The sequence below is a fragment of the Oenanthe melanoleuca genome, chromosome 7 (assembly GCF_029582105.1).
Source record: "Oenanthe melanoleuca isolate GR-GAL-2019-014 chromosome 7, OMel1.0, whole genome shotgun sequence".
NCBI classification, from domain to species: Eukaryota; Metazoa; Chordata; class Aves; order Passeriformes; family Muscicapidae; genus Oenanthe; species Oenanthe melanoleuca.
The window spans coordinates 13875450-13890441 of NC_079341.1; the positions used below are offsets into that span (position 1 = coordinate 13875450).

Here is a 14992-nt window from a genome sequence, read left to right on the forward strand (position 1 = left end):
TGCTCCCAAAAACAACAAAAAAAAAAAAAAAGGAATGCACTTGTCTGTGATTCCTTGTCCAGCCAGCAGAGAGACTTCCAAGACTTCCAGGGCTTGGTTTTGGTCTGTAACAGGCTCAGGGCAACTCCATGCCTGACTTGGTTTAAGCAGCATGGATTTATGCCAGAGCACTTAAAAATGACAGTAGCAAACTTCAACAGATGAATATTTGCAGTTCCTTTAAGCCAGACAATTTTCATTTGTTGGTGATTAGGAAAATACTGCTGCAACTTTGCAGTTCCATTTAGGAAGAAAAAAAAATCCACCCAAAAAAAAAAAAAAAAAAAAAAAAAAAATCCACCAAAAATAAAAAATTGGCAATACAAGAACATTTAGTTTTGCCTAGTTTGTTAAAAAAAAAGTAGATATGCTGTAGGAAAATCAATTTGATTTTTATACACGTTCAAAATACAATGGAAATTAAGGTCTTTTCATTCAAAATCTAACTGAAAATGCTTTACAAAACATTTTAATTTCCCAGACTTCATAAGCAATTTCCAAGAAGCTGTATTTCAGTTTTCTTAAGGCATTCTTGTCTGACTTCAATTTTCAGTGGACAGCATTATGCAGCTGCTCACTTTTTCCTGGACAACTGCACTGTGTCTCTACTTCTTTAGATTTTGACTGACATGGGAACTTTTCTGAGGTCAAGAAACCCAAACAGTTGATAAAAAACTTATTGCCACATCCTTAGGGGAGAGAATCCTTGACAGAGAAGAGGAGGCTGTGATACTGAGAAGCAGAATCCTGAGTATGTGATGAAATCCTGTGTGTAATGACTGAACAGCTTTTGCTTCTTCTGTTTCACCCCCAGGTCTGGCAAGACACCCCCAGCATTTTGTTCTTCTGGAGCCATATTTTCTAGTTTCGTTATTATTTTTGTGGTTATTATTTATTTCTGATCTGGGGCAGATACAGAAAAAAATTAGTTAATGGCAGACTTAAATTTCTTGTTGAATGCTCTGTGCAGCCTGAGATTTTTGGGGTTGGGATGAAAATATTTCCAGTGGGTTTTCAAAATGAAGGCAGGAGCAAAATCTTTGCTGGTCACCCAAAATTCCAAGGTGGTGTTTCTCTGCTGCACTTCCATGTGTGGCTTTCACTTTTAATTAATCCTGAGTCTTTCTTTTGCCAGAAGTCTATAATCTTCTCTGTTAATTTGTTGATTAATTCCCTACTGAGTTATAATTATAATCTTCATTGTGATCCTTCCTATGATGACAAAGGAGATAGGATTTTGGCTTCAGCATAACCTCACACCATTAATATTGTAAATGCTGAGATTGATTCTTCTTTTATGTGTTTTATAAACAACTTCAAAATTAGAATAACCTTGTGTGATTAAGCAAGTGATTGATAGGCCAGTGTTCAGCTTATCCCCACTGCAGTTGTTTCATGGGCATATGAATTACTATTACTATTTTCTTGATATTACCCTAGCAAGTCCTGATTTTTGCTTCTGAAACATTTTGCTAGGACACAGCACCAGCCATGGCAAGGTGACAAGCAGAGAGCTGTCTTACAGAAACAGGGAATGTTCTTCCCCAAGAGAGGTCACCCATTGGTCTGAAAGGTGAAATTTGGATAGAGGCAGATGTGGAATGATGTTTTCACTGTGTAGTTCTCCCTTGAATCTAGGGAAATGAACTTGACTGTAGCAATTTATGGTGTTTAGAACAGTAATATAGGTAGATTTTCATCTTAAAAAAATACAAACCAACTTAGTACATAATGTTAATGCACAACCAGGCCACTTCTCTGGTAGAGAATTTTAGCAAAATCAAATTCCTAGCTCAGAATCAGAAAGTGTCTGCTACAGTATGTCTGATCTTTTGGGAGGCAAGTAAAAAGAACAGTTAGAGGTTTAGTTTGACATCTTTAGTCATATTTTAAATTCAAAATGTTTTCATTTTAACTTCTTCAGCTTATAGGCAACTGAAACCCCACCAAATTCTTATATTTAAGTATTTTTGATTGCTGGAAAATTAAAACCCAATGTTAAGAAATACATTATTCAACATGAAATGCAGTCACCACAACCCATTTGCATTGCAGTAGATACAGCCAGTCTCACCTTGCAGTTGCCATGGACAGCAAAACACTGGGACAAAACCTTTGGTGGCTCTTTACTGTGTGAGTGACTTGAACCTGTGAGAAACCTACCTCTTCTGGCTTGCACAAGGCATCAAAATGCCCCAGAGTCAGCATCCAGTACAAGCAGAAGGAAATTATGCCATAGAAACACACTGACACAGAATTGTCAGAGCCTGAAAACAAGTATTGCTCTCAATTTCTCTGGAAAGCACAGCAAGAATATCACTGTACTCAGTTTAATTGGGGAAAATACAAAGTACAGAAAAGGTAGACTCTGCTCTAAAGGTTTAGACACATTCAGATCACAATTACAGAATCTTTAAAAATTAGTTTTTAGATCTTGCTAAGAGTGAGTTGAAATAAAGTCAAGCTCTAACAATTCATGGGATGTGGGGAATACTGCTGGAATGCAGGTGAAATGCAGTAATAGCCTCACAGATTTTAAGTTTAAATCAGTCAGCTTTAGTGTAATTCCACTCCTTATAACTGTTCTTGCCATTCAACAGCAGAGCTGCACCTAGGAGTCACCAGAGGGAGCCTGCATGCCAAAAATTCCACTGTTTAAAAAAACCCTCTCTTTTCTTGTAAGTTGCAAGGAAATTGAAAGCTGAATTCAGATAATTTCTCCTCATTGCTGAAATAAAAGAGGAGCCTGCTGCCTCCCTTTGCCTCTGTAGGGCATGGCCAGCCCCTGGGGTAGCCTGGCCCTGCCCTGCTGCTCCCTGGCAGTGTCCCTGCCTTCCCAGCTCTCCTTCCTCTGGCACCTCTGCCTTGAGGCTGCTGTCTGGACAGTCCCAGCTGAGCTGGATGGGTGTGTGGGTTCCCTGCCCCTCTCCAGTGACAGGAGCAGCCACGGTGTCCCTGGCACCTGGAGAGATGCAGGGAGCAGCCCAGGCTCCTGCAGCTCCCAGGGATGTGTGTGCTCATCTCCTTGATGTGCCAGCACACCCAGCAGTGGTGCACCCTGAGCTGGGACAACCACAGCAAACTGTTCAGAGCAGTGTTTTCCTTCTGAGCAGTCACTGGGTCCCAAACTCCTCTAATTGTATGAGAAATGGTTATTCTGTAAATTGCTCAGAGCCTGCTGATCATCTCCTCAGGCTATAAAAGATCCGTGGAATAATGCTGGTTGTTCTCAGGTTGCGTGAGAGCTGAAAATCCTGAAGTATCCTCCCTCCCTCTGCTTCAAGAAAAACTAGCAGCTACATCAGATGAGAGCTTTCAAACAACATCCTGCTGGCCTGTGCAGCTCACAGGAAAATGAATCCCTTTTCAGATCCATATGCTAGCTGCAGTATTTCCTGTGTTTTTCTGGTCACAGACACACATAATTCATGTGAGCACTCAGTCCTAGCTGCAGGCCTGAAAGGATGTGGTTGAAATCTTCAGGCTGCTTGTGTTCTTGTCTCCATGCCAAAGCTCTGGTGGATGGTTTTGGGAACTCTGTGTTCTTGCTATACTGGGCAATGTTGCATCCCAAGGGGTGAAGGAAGGGAGAAATTATGGAGGGGAGTAGAACCACATGGCTTTCTGTAGAAAATTTTTGGTTTTCAATAAATTCAGACCAATAGGCATCCACTTCAAAAGGAAAGAAAATCAAGTACTAAAACCCCAGAAAACATCCCCACCACAAGAAACCCAGCACAGATGGTCCCTAAAAATCAGAAGCATGGCTTCTCTCTGTTTCTTTTTCCTTAACCACAGAAATAAGAACCACATTGTTCAGAATAGAGATATCACAGAGCTAATGTGGTACTGGGACCTAGACTCAGGGCAAGGTGAAACCTGAAGTAAAAGAGCTAATGGTGAGCTACTGTCCCTGGAAGAGCAGCCTGTGGCCAGGTGCCACTCTCATGGAAATCCCTGCCCTGGTCCCAGGAGTCAGAGCAGGTGTGGGGGCTTGGCTGAGGCTGTGAGCCTGCACCTAGTCTCACATGCTCACAAAGAGCAGCACAGCTGATGGAATTGCAGCTGGAAGGTCGTGGGATGATTCTGCTGTGTCAGGCTAATGCCACTGCTCAATGCACAGTGGTGCCTTTCATGTTATACAAATTCACTATTAACCTTGAGCTTGCCTGTAGTCATTCTGTCTTTTGAAAGCTTTGCCTCTTGGGGGTGGGGATTTTTATATATGGAATTTGACTACATGGAGAGGAGACATTATTAGCCAAAGAGGGACTGTAGAAATATGCAGTTAGGTGTAAATGCTTTTCTCTCAAAGGGTAAATCAAATGAGACAGCAGCCCACATACTATGGAGACTTTTCAGAAATGCACTACTTAGAGAGGTACCTCTGTATTTACATACTGCATCTACCTGCAGAAGAGCCCAGTGCAAGCTGAGCTCCCTGTGCCCCTGCAGGAGCAGTGTGCCCTCCCCACTGGGGCTGATCCTGGCACAGAACCAGGGGACTGAGCCCCTGGCTTGTCCCCACTGCCTGCACAGCCCTGCCCTGCCTGTCTGGAGATGTCAAACACTGAACAGGAGCAGCAATGTGTAATCTAGGTCTTCATTCTGCCATCTTGCTCGGGATCAAATTCCAGATTTACAATGCTTTAGATGAAACAGAGGGGCAATTATTATTTATTACAGCAGGGCTTGCTGGAGACAGTGTCTGCCATGTGGCTGGGTTGTTAACCTCCAGCACAGAACATACAGCAAGGAAATAAAATTTAATGTCCTGTCAAAAGGCTGACTTCATAAGAATCTTACATCTCCTGTAAAAATATTATATTTTCTTCAAAAGCTGCTTCAATTCAGAACACAAAACTGCCAAAATCTTTGTAATTTCACTATAAATACATCTTGTAATATAAAGTAACCCAGAACAAGACATGCTTCCCTTTCTGGGATTTCTACTTTACATTTTAATATATGTACTATGTCTCCCACAATTTTGTTCTATAATACTTTATGTTGGAGCTCTTAAAACATTGACTTTTTAATGTTGTCTGTTTCTGCTTAGAAGTATCATGATGTTTACACTGCTCTATATTTAATATAACAGTGCTTAATAACACTGTTTTCAAGTCATAAATGCTGTTTCACAGCATTTTTCTAAGATTAGCTTCCATCATAAAGTTGTATCTTTAGAAGGAGGCCAGTTCTGCATTCATTGCAGAAGATTAGAAGGAGCTATCAGATATGTGGGTTTCACACTGAGCCAAATGAGGTCAGTGGAAATACTCGCCCAGACTTTAGTCTGTGTTGGACCACACGAGGTAATTTGGGGACTGACATTAGTGCTCAACACAGCCTTTTTCCTTCACTCCAGCTGATAGTGGCAGATGACAAGTTATAACACAAACATCCCAGTCTTTCTGTGGAACAGATGTCAAGCTTAGTCTCCACTGGACACCTTGGTCTCTCTATAGGTACTGCAATATTTATTGCAGCCAAGCCCAGAACCATTTTGAAGCAGGAGCTGGCAGCTGTGTGAAATGAAATGTATTCAAAGCTGCCAGCAGTAAGAAATTAAATACAGACTGCAGCAGTGTCTGCCAGGGTGTTGGGCAGTGCCATAACAGTGGCAGCCAATGAACTTGAGATGGCAGCAATCTGATGTATCTCTGTCACCAACTCAATGATTCACTAATTAATTTAGCTTTTTTTTTTCCTTAATTGTATCTAGTGTCATCATCCTACTGTTCAAATCTGAGGAAGGAGAGAGGAGGGTAGAGAGAGTGGGGAAAAGACCAGGCTTGGTAAAGATAGCCAGGAAATTTATTCAAGGCCATTCTGCATCAAGTGGTGTGGTTGTGTCAGGTGCATCTGACTGAGATGTGGATAAGAACAATACAGAAATGATGAGAACAAGTAATTGGGAAGCAAAGCTGCACCTAGTTAGGGACAAGGAAAAATCACCATGATACAAAGCTGCAGCATAGATCTTCTATTCCCAGTGTTTCAGAAGGTCCAGACAGCTGTGGGCCTTCCACCCAGGAAATGAAATGCACTGATGGCATTTTGTCACATCACATGAACAAACAAGAGAGTACAAATGAAGAACAAGGCAGAGCTCAGCCTTCTGCTACCCAAGAAACAACCTACTGGGACAGATTCTCTGCTCAAAAGAAATGTGTTGGAGAACTGGTAGTCCCAGGCTAAAGAGCAGATGTTTCTCCAGGGACATGGCAGCTCTGCTAAGGCATTGGAGGAAGACTTTGCCCCAGCCTCAGGAATTGCTCCAGCCACTGGACATTGCCTGTTTTTGTTTGTTATCCCAGCCATTTAGCCTACTGGAAAAGGAAGAAGGTCCAAAATACACACTCAGGACTGAGAGGATAATTGAAAACCATCTCCATCTCCTGTTCTGGCCTCATGGCTGATGGGCAGCACAATCATCTTTGAAAAAAGATCATTCTTGGAGATATTGGGAAAATTTAATAGGCTGAGTCAAAGAGACTCACCCACACAAGAAAAGTTTTACTGAGCACCAGCTCAATTTGTGAATTTTCACAGGCCTGGCCTTGATGTTTAGAAGAGTGTGCAAGATGTCTGATATAATGGCTAACATTAATTTCCTAAAAATTAAATTTAAGCCCATGTATGAAGCAGAAGCAAAAAAAGACCTGGTATTTCTCTTTCTAGAATAGTGTGATGTTTAGTGTTCTTGCACTGATGTGTTTACTTAACACTAGAAGCTCTTTGCAGAGTTTGCCATGTAAGAAGGTAGCCTGTAAAATGATGCAAGTTTTTATAGTGACTGCTGAAGTCTTAGAAACTTCATTCTTGTGCCACTTGAAGTAAATTTAGCCTGAGATTTTTGTTCCACAAGGATTCTCATGGGCTCCAAACTCAGTGCTTACCATACCAACAATAATCTTTAATGTCTCCAGACTCTACCCATGCTAGTTGTTAACCTTCAGTCACAAAGTAATGAGATGCATCAGACATCATCAAGCTGGCCTAAGGGGTTACAAATTTGGATGAGGGCCACATACTGTACTAATTGCTTCTAATAAATTACATATTTCAGGAGGGACATCATGATTTTAATCATTTATTCTGCATGTTGTTTCCTTTGGAGAGAAGAACAAGCAGGCACTAAACAAGCAGAGCATCTGAAATTCATGGCAGAAGCTAGAAGGAGCTCATTTAATATCAACCATCATTGTAAATACTAGAATTATGCATGTATCAAATCCCTGGGTCTGAACACTTTGGGAAAAGCCAGTGAGTTCTGGTTGTTTTAATGACTCAAACCAAAATAATGTCTTTGAATGTTCTTTAGATTATAACAGCTCTGATTTAATCCCATTTCAAATCTTGTAGCTGGGGCCTAGCTCAGGAAAAAGCCTTTGTTTTTATGCAAAGAAAAATACATTAGGGGAGGGGAATTTAAAGCATTTATTTCCCAAAAGGTTGAGAGGGAAAACAGTCAAATGTATCCCTTACTTGTGTGGGGAATGACTTGAATTATGATTTGATGGCTCCTCATCGCCAAGGTGGTCCAGTGAACACAGACAGCTACAATAACTTTCTTTAAAGCTTCTGAAATTAGTAGGATCTCAATCTGATCCAAGCAGCCTCTTGCAGAGTGAACTGAGTGAAGTTTTCCTATTTCCCTGACCTCTAGCACATCCAGGCCAGCAGACTCACTGCTAATGAAATCCTCAAATCACTGGGGAACATGCACTTCCTTCACAGGGGTAGCCTTGGTGGTATGTAAATAGCCACTAGTATTAATAGCAATAGCTGGTACTAATGTGGGGATTTGGGACCCCTGGGGAGCAATGCAGGTTTGGGAACAGCTCAGGCTCTCTTCTGTTTGTCTTTGTAAACCTTGCTTCCTGCCCCTGCTGCCTGCATTTCCTTCCAAGGATGAGCTGGGCTACCAAAAAACCATGACTGCCTAGGTGAGAGGAAACCTGCCTCAGCACCAGCTATCCCTGGGATGGAGAGCTGCAGCTCTGAGACTCAGATGTGCTCTTTTGGTTTTCAAGTGGGAATGAGACACCAAGGAAGCACCATTGCCTGGGTAAGTGCAATCCACTCCTGCCTTGGCAGTCTAAGGTGCCTTCACTTGGTCCCTCTCTATCTGGGAGGGCTATCATCCCATTTTAGACTTCTCTGGCAAGTGTGAGGGTGAAAAATGAGACCCCAGCAAGACCTCCAGGGGCTCCTCTAGCCCACCAAGCAGAATAATGAAGATATTTCTAAAGACGCTCTTTGTGCTTTGATGGATGGATGGATCTTTGTGCTAAAACAGCTCGACATCTACTTTGGAAAAGGATCAAAGGATTCTTCTTGGTTTTGTCATACAGAACAAGAAGCAGATTAGTAAGTAGGAAAAAAAGGCCTTACATAGTGAGAACTGACTGGAAAAGATTGCCCAAGGCAAAACTGGTGACTGTTCAAATTGCAAAACATTCCTGTGGTTGTTTATATGGTATTTTTCATAGGGAGGCTCAAGCCAACCTTCACACATGAAGAAGAAGACCTTAAAGGATAAGGGAATTTGAAGTTCAGGCATGAAAGCCTATGAATAGCAGAAGAAAAAGTGACACAGAGGGGGGAACTGCAGATGATGAACCCTCAGTTAAGATTGCTGCTAAACATAGAAAAAAAACTGTGCCAAGAGGTGAATCACAACATAGAGAACATGATGGGTTCTTTTGGGGCAATCTTCAGGTGGTGACTTCTGCCCCCATTGCATGCCACATACCAGCATGGGATTAACAAACTCTAGTGTGGCAAGTTAGGAAAAGAAATATCTGTGACAGCAAAATGGAAAAGCTCTTTGGCATCCATTAGGTTTGGTAATATAACACCAAGGAGCACACCATGCTGAGCTGTTATCTGGTTGGCTGGCTGAGTCCCTCTCCAGATTACTACTTCAATCAATAGCTCTCACATTGATTTTTTCCAGCACACTGTATTCCAGTAAAAAGAACAATGCTCTGAGATGAGTCAGCTATTTGTTCTGTCTGTAGGAACTCTGGTGTGTTTTTGTTTAGGAAAATAAAAGCAGGAGCCAAAGTACACAGATATGCAGGAATGAGAACCTGCCTGTTGCACCAGGTTTGCTACAGCTTGCTGCAGCAGCCACAGCCCAGCCTTGAGCTAGAGGGAGCTTCTGTAATGATGAAACTGAAATATCTGGGGAGGATCTTAGCTAATAATGTTGATTTTTAGTTTAATAAGTGCAATGACAGTGGGAAAAAATATCCTCCATATATAGCAAAGAATAGAATCACAGAACCATGGAAAGGTTTGGGTTGGACAAGACATTAAAGACCATCTCATTCCAGTCCCCCTTCCATGGACAGGACAGGACACCTGCCACTAGAGCAGGATGCTCAGAGCCCCATCCAACCTGGCCTTGGACACTTCCAGGGATGGGGCAGCTTCCCTGGGAATGTGAACCCCTCACCTGGGCAATTTAACTAAGAGGCTGATCTCCATATATTCACCATGATAGGTAAAACCTCAGCAGTACTGTGTTTGCATATATTTTCATGTATTTGGATATTTCATGTATCATGCATTACAGTTCTGGTATTGTAACCAGCCATCACTTTGTCTGATGCTGCTTCTGCTCTTTACAACCCTGCCAACAATTTCCCATTTTATATGGGCTCCTGTAACCACAACATACACATTCATTTCCTCTTTCTCTCTCCTGCCTAGCTAGCAGCTCAGAAACCAGCCAGCTTTCTCTCACAGTGTGGCAATTACTTACAAGAACTGCAACAAAACTTTTTCAGCTGCTTGGATGTTTGCAGTCAGGCTGAAGCAGCTCTGCCCACGGTTTCTCTTGGTCCCTCTCTGCTGCAGGCACAGAGCCAAGCTCCTGCCATGGCCTCTCATCTTTCCCCTGCTGCCCCAGCTGCCAGGCTCAGTTCCACTGCCTGCAAGCCTGGCTTATTTCTGAGCACTTTGAGTCAACAGCAGCTAAACTACTAAAATATCTGAGAAGTTAACCAATGAGAATATCTGCCCTGCTTCTCCACTTCATTTATTGTCTCCAGTTTTAAATGATACCAGATACCAGTCTATCCAGCCTTCCATTAGTAACAGCCTTGCAGGGTGTGGAGCAAACAAGGGGCTGTAAAGAAATATATTTTTTTACTTTACTGTGTGTTGAATACCACATTATGAATCTACTGAGGGAAAAACAGTGCACAGTAAATATATATATATATATAAATATATAAATATATAAATATATAAATATATAAATATATAAATATATAAATATATAAATATATAAATAAATATATGCTCAAAGTTGAGGAGGAGTGTGCAACTGTGAAGCTTGTTATTCTAAAAATTCTGTTGAATGGTGTTATCTTCAACTACAATAAAATCAGAATAATTTAAATTATAAAAACTCTGTATTTCTCAGTAGTAATAGCTTTGTGTATTTCATAGCACTGTGTGTACTTTACATTGCTATATGCTTGCCTCATAGTCTCTTAGTCCAAACAAAAAAAGATTCATGTTTTCATACCAATGAAAAGAATGATAACAAAGGTATGGTAAAGGTGGAGCAATCCAGCCTGTTTACAGGAGGGGTTATCAACTTCCAAGTGCCCAGCTGTGTATCTGGGAGTATGGTGAAATTTAGGATGCTGAAGTTCTTGAGAGGAACTATGGGGACCAGTTTTACACTGCACTTCATCTGCACAGTATTTAGTTTAGTCTTGTACAGCAAAATAGTACAGCAGTGAGATCAATAGGTATTGCCACCCATGCAAAGCATTTTACTTCCAGAAAAAATATTGTAATTGAACATAATAGAATTATTTAGAGTATCCAGCACATGAACTTCAGCCCATCTTGGCAATCAGACAGTCCTGTGTGGCAGCTGAGTGACATTTTAACTGTGCCTAGGACAAGTACTAGAGAGCTGAAGCTACAGAATGAGATACCTAGAGCTGGCTGATATTAAATTACCTCCTGACAGCAGCAGTATTTCACACAGCAAATCAGATATCCCACCTTTTCTGCCAGGTAATAAATTGTGTTAAGGAGCCAAATGGAAATTTACCTATTCATTATCTATCAAGAGACACATGGCAGGATGGCCTTTAGGCTGCAGTCTGAAAACCATCCTGCTCTGACAAGTGTCAGTCAGAAGTGCTGTGAGTCACCACAGCTCTTGCTTCACTGCAAGCACCATCAAGTCAAATTCTGTTCAGAGATACATAAGAAGCAAGGCCTAAATGATCCCAGGTGATGCTCCTTGTGCTTTTGTATGTATTCATAAAAAGCATGTTAGCCCTCAAAACTTTTACCAAGACTCCTCATTTTTCCTTATCTTCCCAAGAAAGCCTTCACACTCCCTAAGGTCAGATACCCAGCCCACGGTTTTGTTCTCCTTTCCACAGCTGCCTGGAAAGAGAGGCAGAATACAGGGGAGTGGTTTCAAATAAGAAACGGAGAACTACAAGGGGCCAGCACCAATAGAATTTACCTATTCAGGCAGCTCTTTTCATAGTTTGGCATTGCTAATCAAAGCAGAAAACTTTTCTCTGTGCTGAGGATGGATGTGCCCAGCACAGGCGGGTGGCAGTGCCAGGCAGCGGGAGCAGAGTGAAGGCAGGGATGGCTGGGGATGAGCCCTGGGCACAGGCACTGCTCTGGTGCCACTGTCCCCTCCCACAGGAGCCCCGGGCCGGGCAGGGCAGGGCAGGAGCTGCAGTACCTTTGAGGGCAGGTGGGGTGAAGACGCTCTGCTTCCTCTGCTTGGGAGACGCGCTCTGCGACTGCGGAGGGACAGAGACAGAGGTGAGACAGGCACGGCAGAGACGGGGCACAGACCCACCCAGAGCTGCTGAGAAAACACTCTGTGTGCTGTGGTGAGAGAAAACACTCTGTGTGCTGTGGTGAGAGAAAAACAGTCTGTGCACTACTGATGTCAGAAAACATTCAGTGCACTACTGATGTTGTACATCAGCTCCCAGCATACAGGAAAACCAAGACCCAAATATGTGTTTAATGGACAACCTTTATGACTCCCAGGCAAGACAGACCCAATACTACTGAAAATCACTCTTTGCTCTATAAAAACTTTGTTAAACATAAAATTAGGACAGCCTGTGCTTTTAACAGCTTGTGTAATTGATTTTCATAAGGCAAATAAATGTCCATGTATATCAAAATAGTTGCAAGGTTTACATTAGCCAACATTCAAATGACAGTGTAATCAGGGATTTTATGTGTAAGGTAGTACTGAAATATTAATAAATACATTTTATATAAATAAGTGGAAAATCCCTCCCCTGTACCTTTTCAAAGTGTTCTATTAAAGCTAAGATAATAATTGCAGCAGCCAATCACTCATTTGAGTGTTGTATTTAGACACAATTAAACTTTTTGTGGCCCCAAAATCACATCTGTGCATGAAAGACAAATTATTCCAAAATAATGGTAGTAAAATTGCACAGAGTAATAATACTATTACTATATTGTACCAATACACATAGAGTAATAATGGTATCACCATATTATACCAATGTTTATTTAACAAAAAGTAAGTGGAGTATATTCAGTGCTAAAGCAGAGCAGCTGTTGCAAAATGAAAGCAGCTAAATTTGTGTCAATATTATACCAACATGAATTATGTCTACATAAAAAGGATAAGAAATCCTCACACAATATACCCTTAGCTAGCATTGGAAGACATAAGCACCATATCACACTCCTAACAAAAAGGTTAAGGAAAAGGAAAAACTGTGCAGCCAAGCTTTTGTCCCTCCCAATTTGATCAATTTTTAGTTGTAGTAATGAGGTTGCCTTTGCCCAAATATTTGCTAAAAATGTCTAATATATAGACCATGAATTTTAATCAGATCTATTTCTTCATGGAACATTGGAGACATGTTTCACACTAGTAGGGCTAATCCTTTACCCTAGCTTATCACAATGGATAGAATTATAACATTTATAAATAAAATATTGGCTTTGGGAAGAAAAAGCTATTTATAAACACTATGGGATATCTTGGTGAACCTCACGCCAGTAAATCTTTATAAGTTTGTATTGGAGCTCAGATTTGAACCAATCAATACCTCCTGCTGCTATTTAAAGTGCTGCCTGCTGCTCTGAGCAGTGGGTGAAGGAGAAAGGGATCAGGGAACAGGAGCCATGCAAAGGGAGGTTAGGAATGGGATTGGAGGAGCCAGCTTTGCACTCTTGTGCAGATATCACTGCCCTGCCTGCTGTAGGCTTGGCAGGGGATGGAGAGAGGGGAGAGGAGTTTGAATGCCTTTGTGGTCAGCAGAGGCACAGAGCCCTGGGATGGGTGACTGGCTCTGCTGTGATTTACCAGGGCATGGCAGCCAGGACAGGGGAACCTGTCCTCCCAGCTCCCTGTGCAGAGAGAAGAGAGCTGGCAGAGCACACACATAGCTCTGCACAGCCCTGCTTTGGAAATGATGGCTCTTAAAAGGCTGTGTTACTGCAGACGGCATGAAAACGTAAATAAAAGTATCACCAGGATCCTCAGTGAGCTTCCAAGAGTTTTTAACAATAGAACCATTTTAACAATAAATATGTTTAAAAAAATAAAATCACTTACCTCTGCCTGTGAGATGTTCGTTCTCTTTTCATCTTTTTCTAGAGAAAAACATATAAAAAGAGAAAAGTTAATAAAGTGTTTCTCGGTGCTAACTTGTAACTCTGCCATGAACCTGCAGCACTGCTGCAAATAAGAAATTAACCTTCTTATTTACAGCTTTTCCTTCTCATTTGTGTGTCTCAGAAAACCAGAGGCCCTGATTAGCATTTAGACATAAGCACAGCATCTTAAGCCCTTAACTCCCATTTAGTCTGTGAGTAGCAGGGGGTGATGGAGCTCCTGCAGCAGCAGGGCCTTTCTCCTGGCTGGCAGCAAGTGGGGCTGCCAGGGACAGGGCTGCCCTGCCCAGGGACTGAGCCTTCTTCTATGGTCAGAAAAATGCTGGTTGGCAAAAGGTGTGAAGCAAACTCACAGAGTTCTGTTGCACTCAAATAACAGTAAGAACCTTACCTCAGTTATTGATAAACCCATACTCGTACTGAAGACTGCCTCACAGGAATACACAAAATTAACAAAACAAAGCTTTAAAAAGAACAATCTTTACCATAGAAATTTCATGACATTACCATAGAATTTTTTCTGAAGCTTCTTACTTTGGATGCCTTAATTTGCTTTAGACTGTATGTATGGTAGAATTGGCAAAACTTGAGATTTCTAATAAAAATAAGTGCCTCTGAGAATCTGTATGAGCAGCTAAATAAGATTGTATGAGCCAGAGGAGGCTCAAGGCTCCTCCTAACCAATAACCAATTTTTGTATGAGCTAAATTATCTTGCTGCTGCTTTCTTCATGTGCTTAATGGCCAGAAAGTCTCTGTCTTCTGCTGATGATTTCACAAATATTTGACAAAGATTGTGCAGGATATTTGATACACAGTAGTTTGGAGCTCCAAAATAAAATTTCATTAAAAACAGACATCAATCTCTCACTGCTGCAATGGGCCTTCTAAAATTTTCCATTTGCAGATATCAGTGTGTACTTTTCACTGAGGTGTGACAGATCTGTGAGCATAGGTCTGAGCAAAGAATTAGGTCAAGGCAATACCATTTCATCTGACTTATTCTCTAGATATTGGCTCCTTGTGGTGTGCTGTGTATGGGGAATGAGCCAGTCCATCCAGCTGGATCACAAAAAAAAGTGATTACATTTTCTATTGCATTCTTTGCCACTGGCTCTGTGCATTTTGCAGATGTTAATTGACTTACCAGGTTTTTCAATGTAAGTATTTCCCATTACCTCTCTCTGAAAGATATTAAAATCACTCATACTCAGGGTTAAAGAGTGCAGATGAAAACAGTGCTGATTACTAAAGCACAATCCCACAGATACAGA

General features: G+C 41.5%; 1 protein-coding gene across 1 annotated transcript in view; it reads right to left on the reverse strand.

Moving 5' to 3' along the window:
- The window catches only part of PPP1R1C (protein phosphatase 1 regulatory inhibitor subunit 1C), a 43536-nt gene that overhangs the window by 10753 nt on the left and 17791 nt on the right, over positions 1 to 14992 (reverse strand). Inside the window, 2 exon segments of the mRNA XM_056496835.1 lie at positions 11786 to 11846; positions 13661 to 13698. Coding sequence (XP_056352810.1) covers positions 11786 to 11846; positions 13661 to 13698 — 99 coding nt within the window.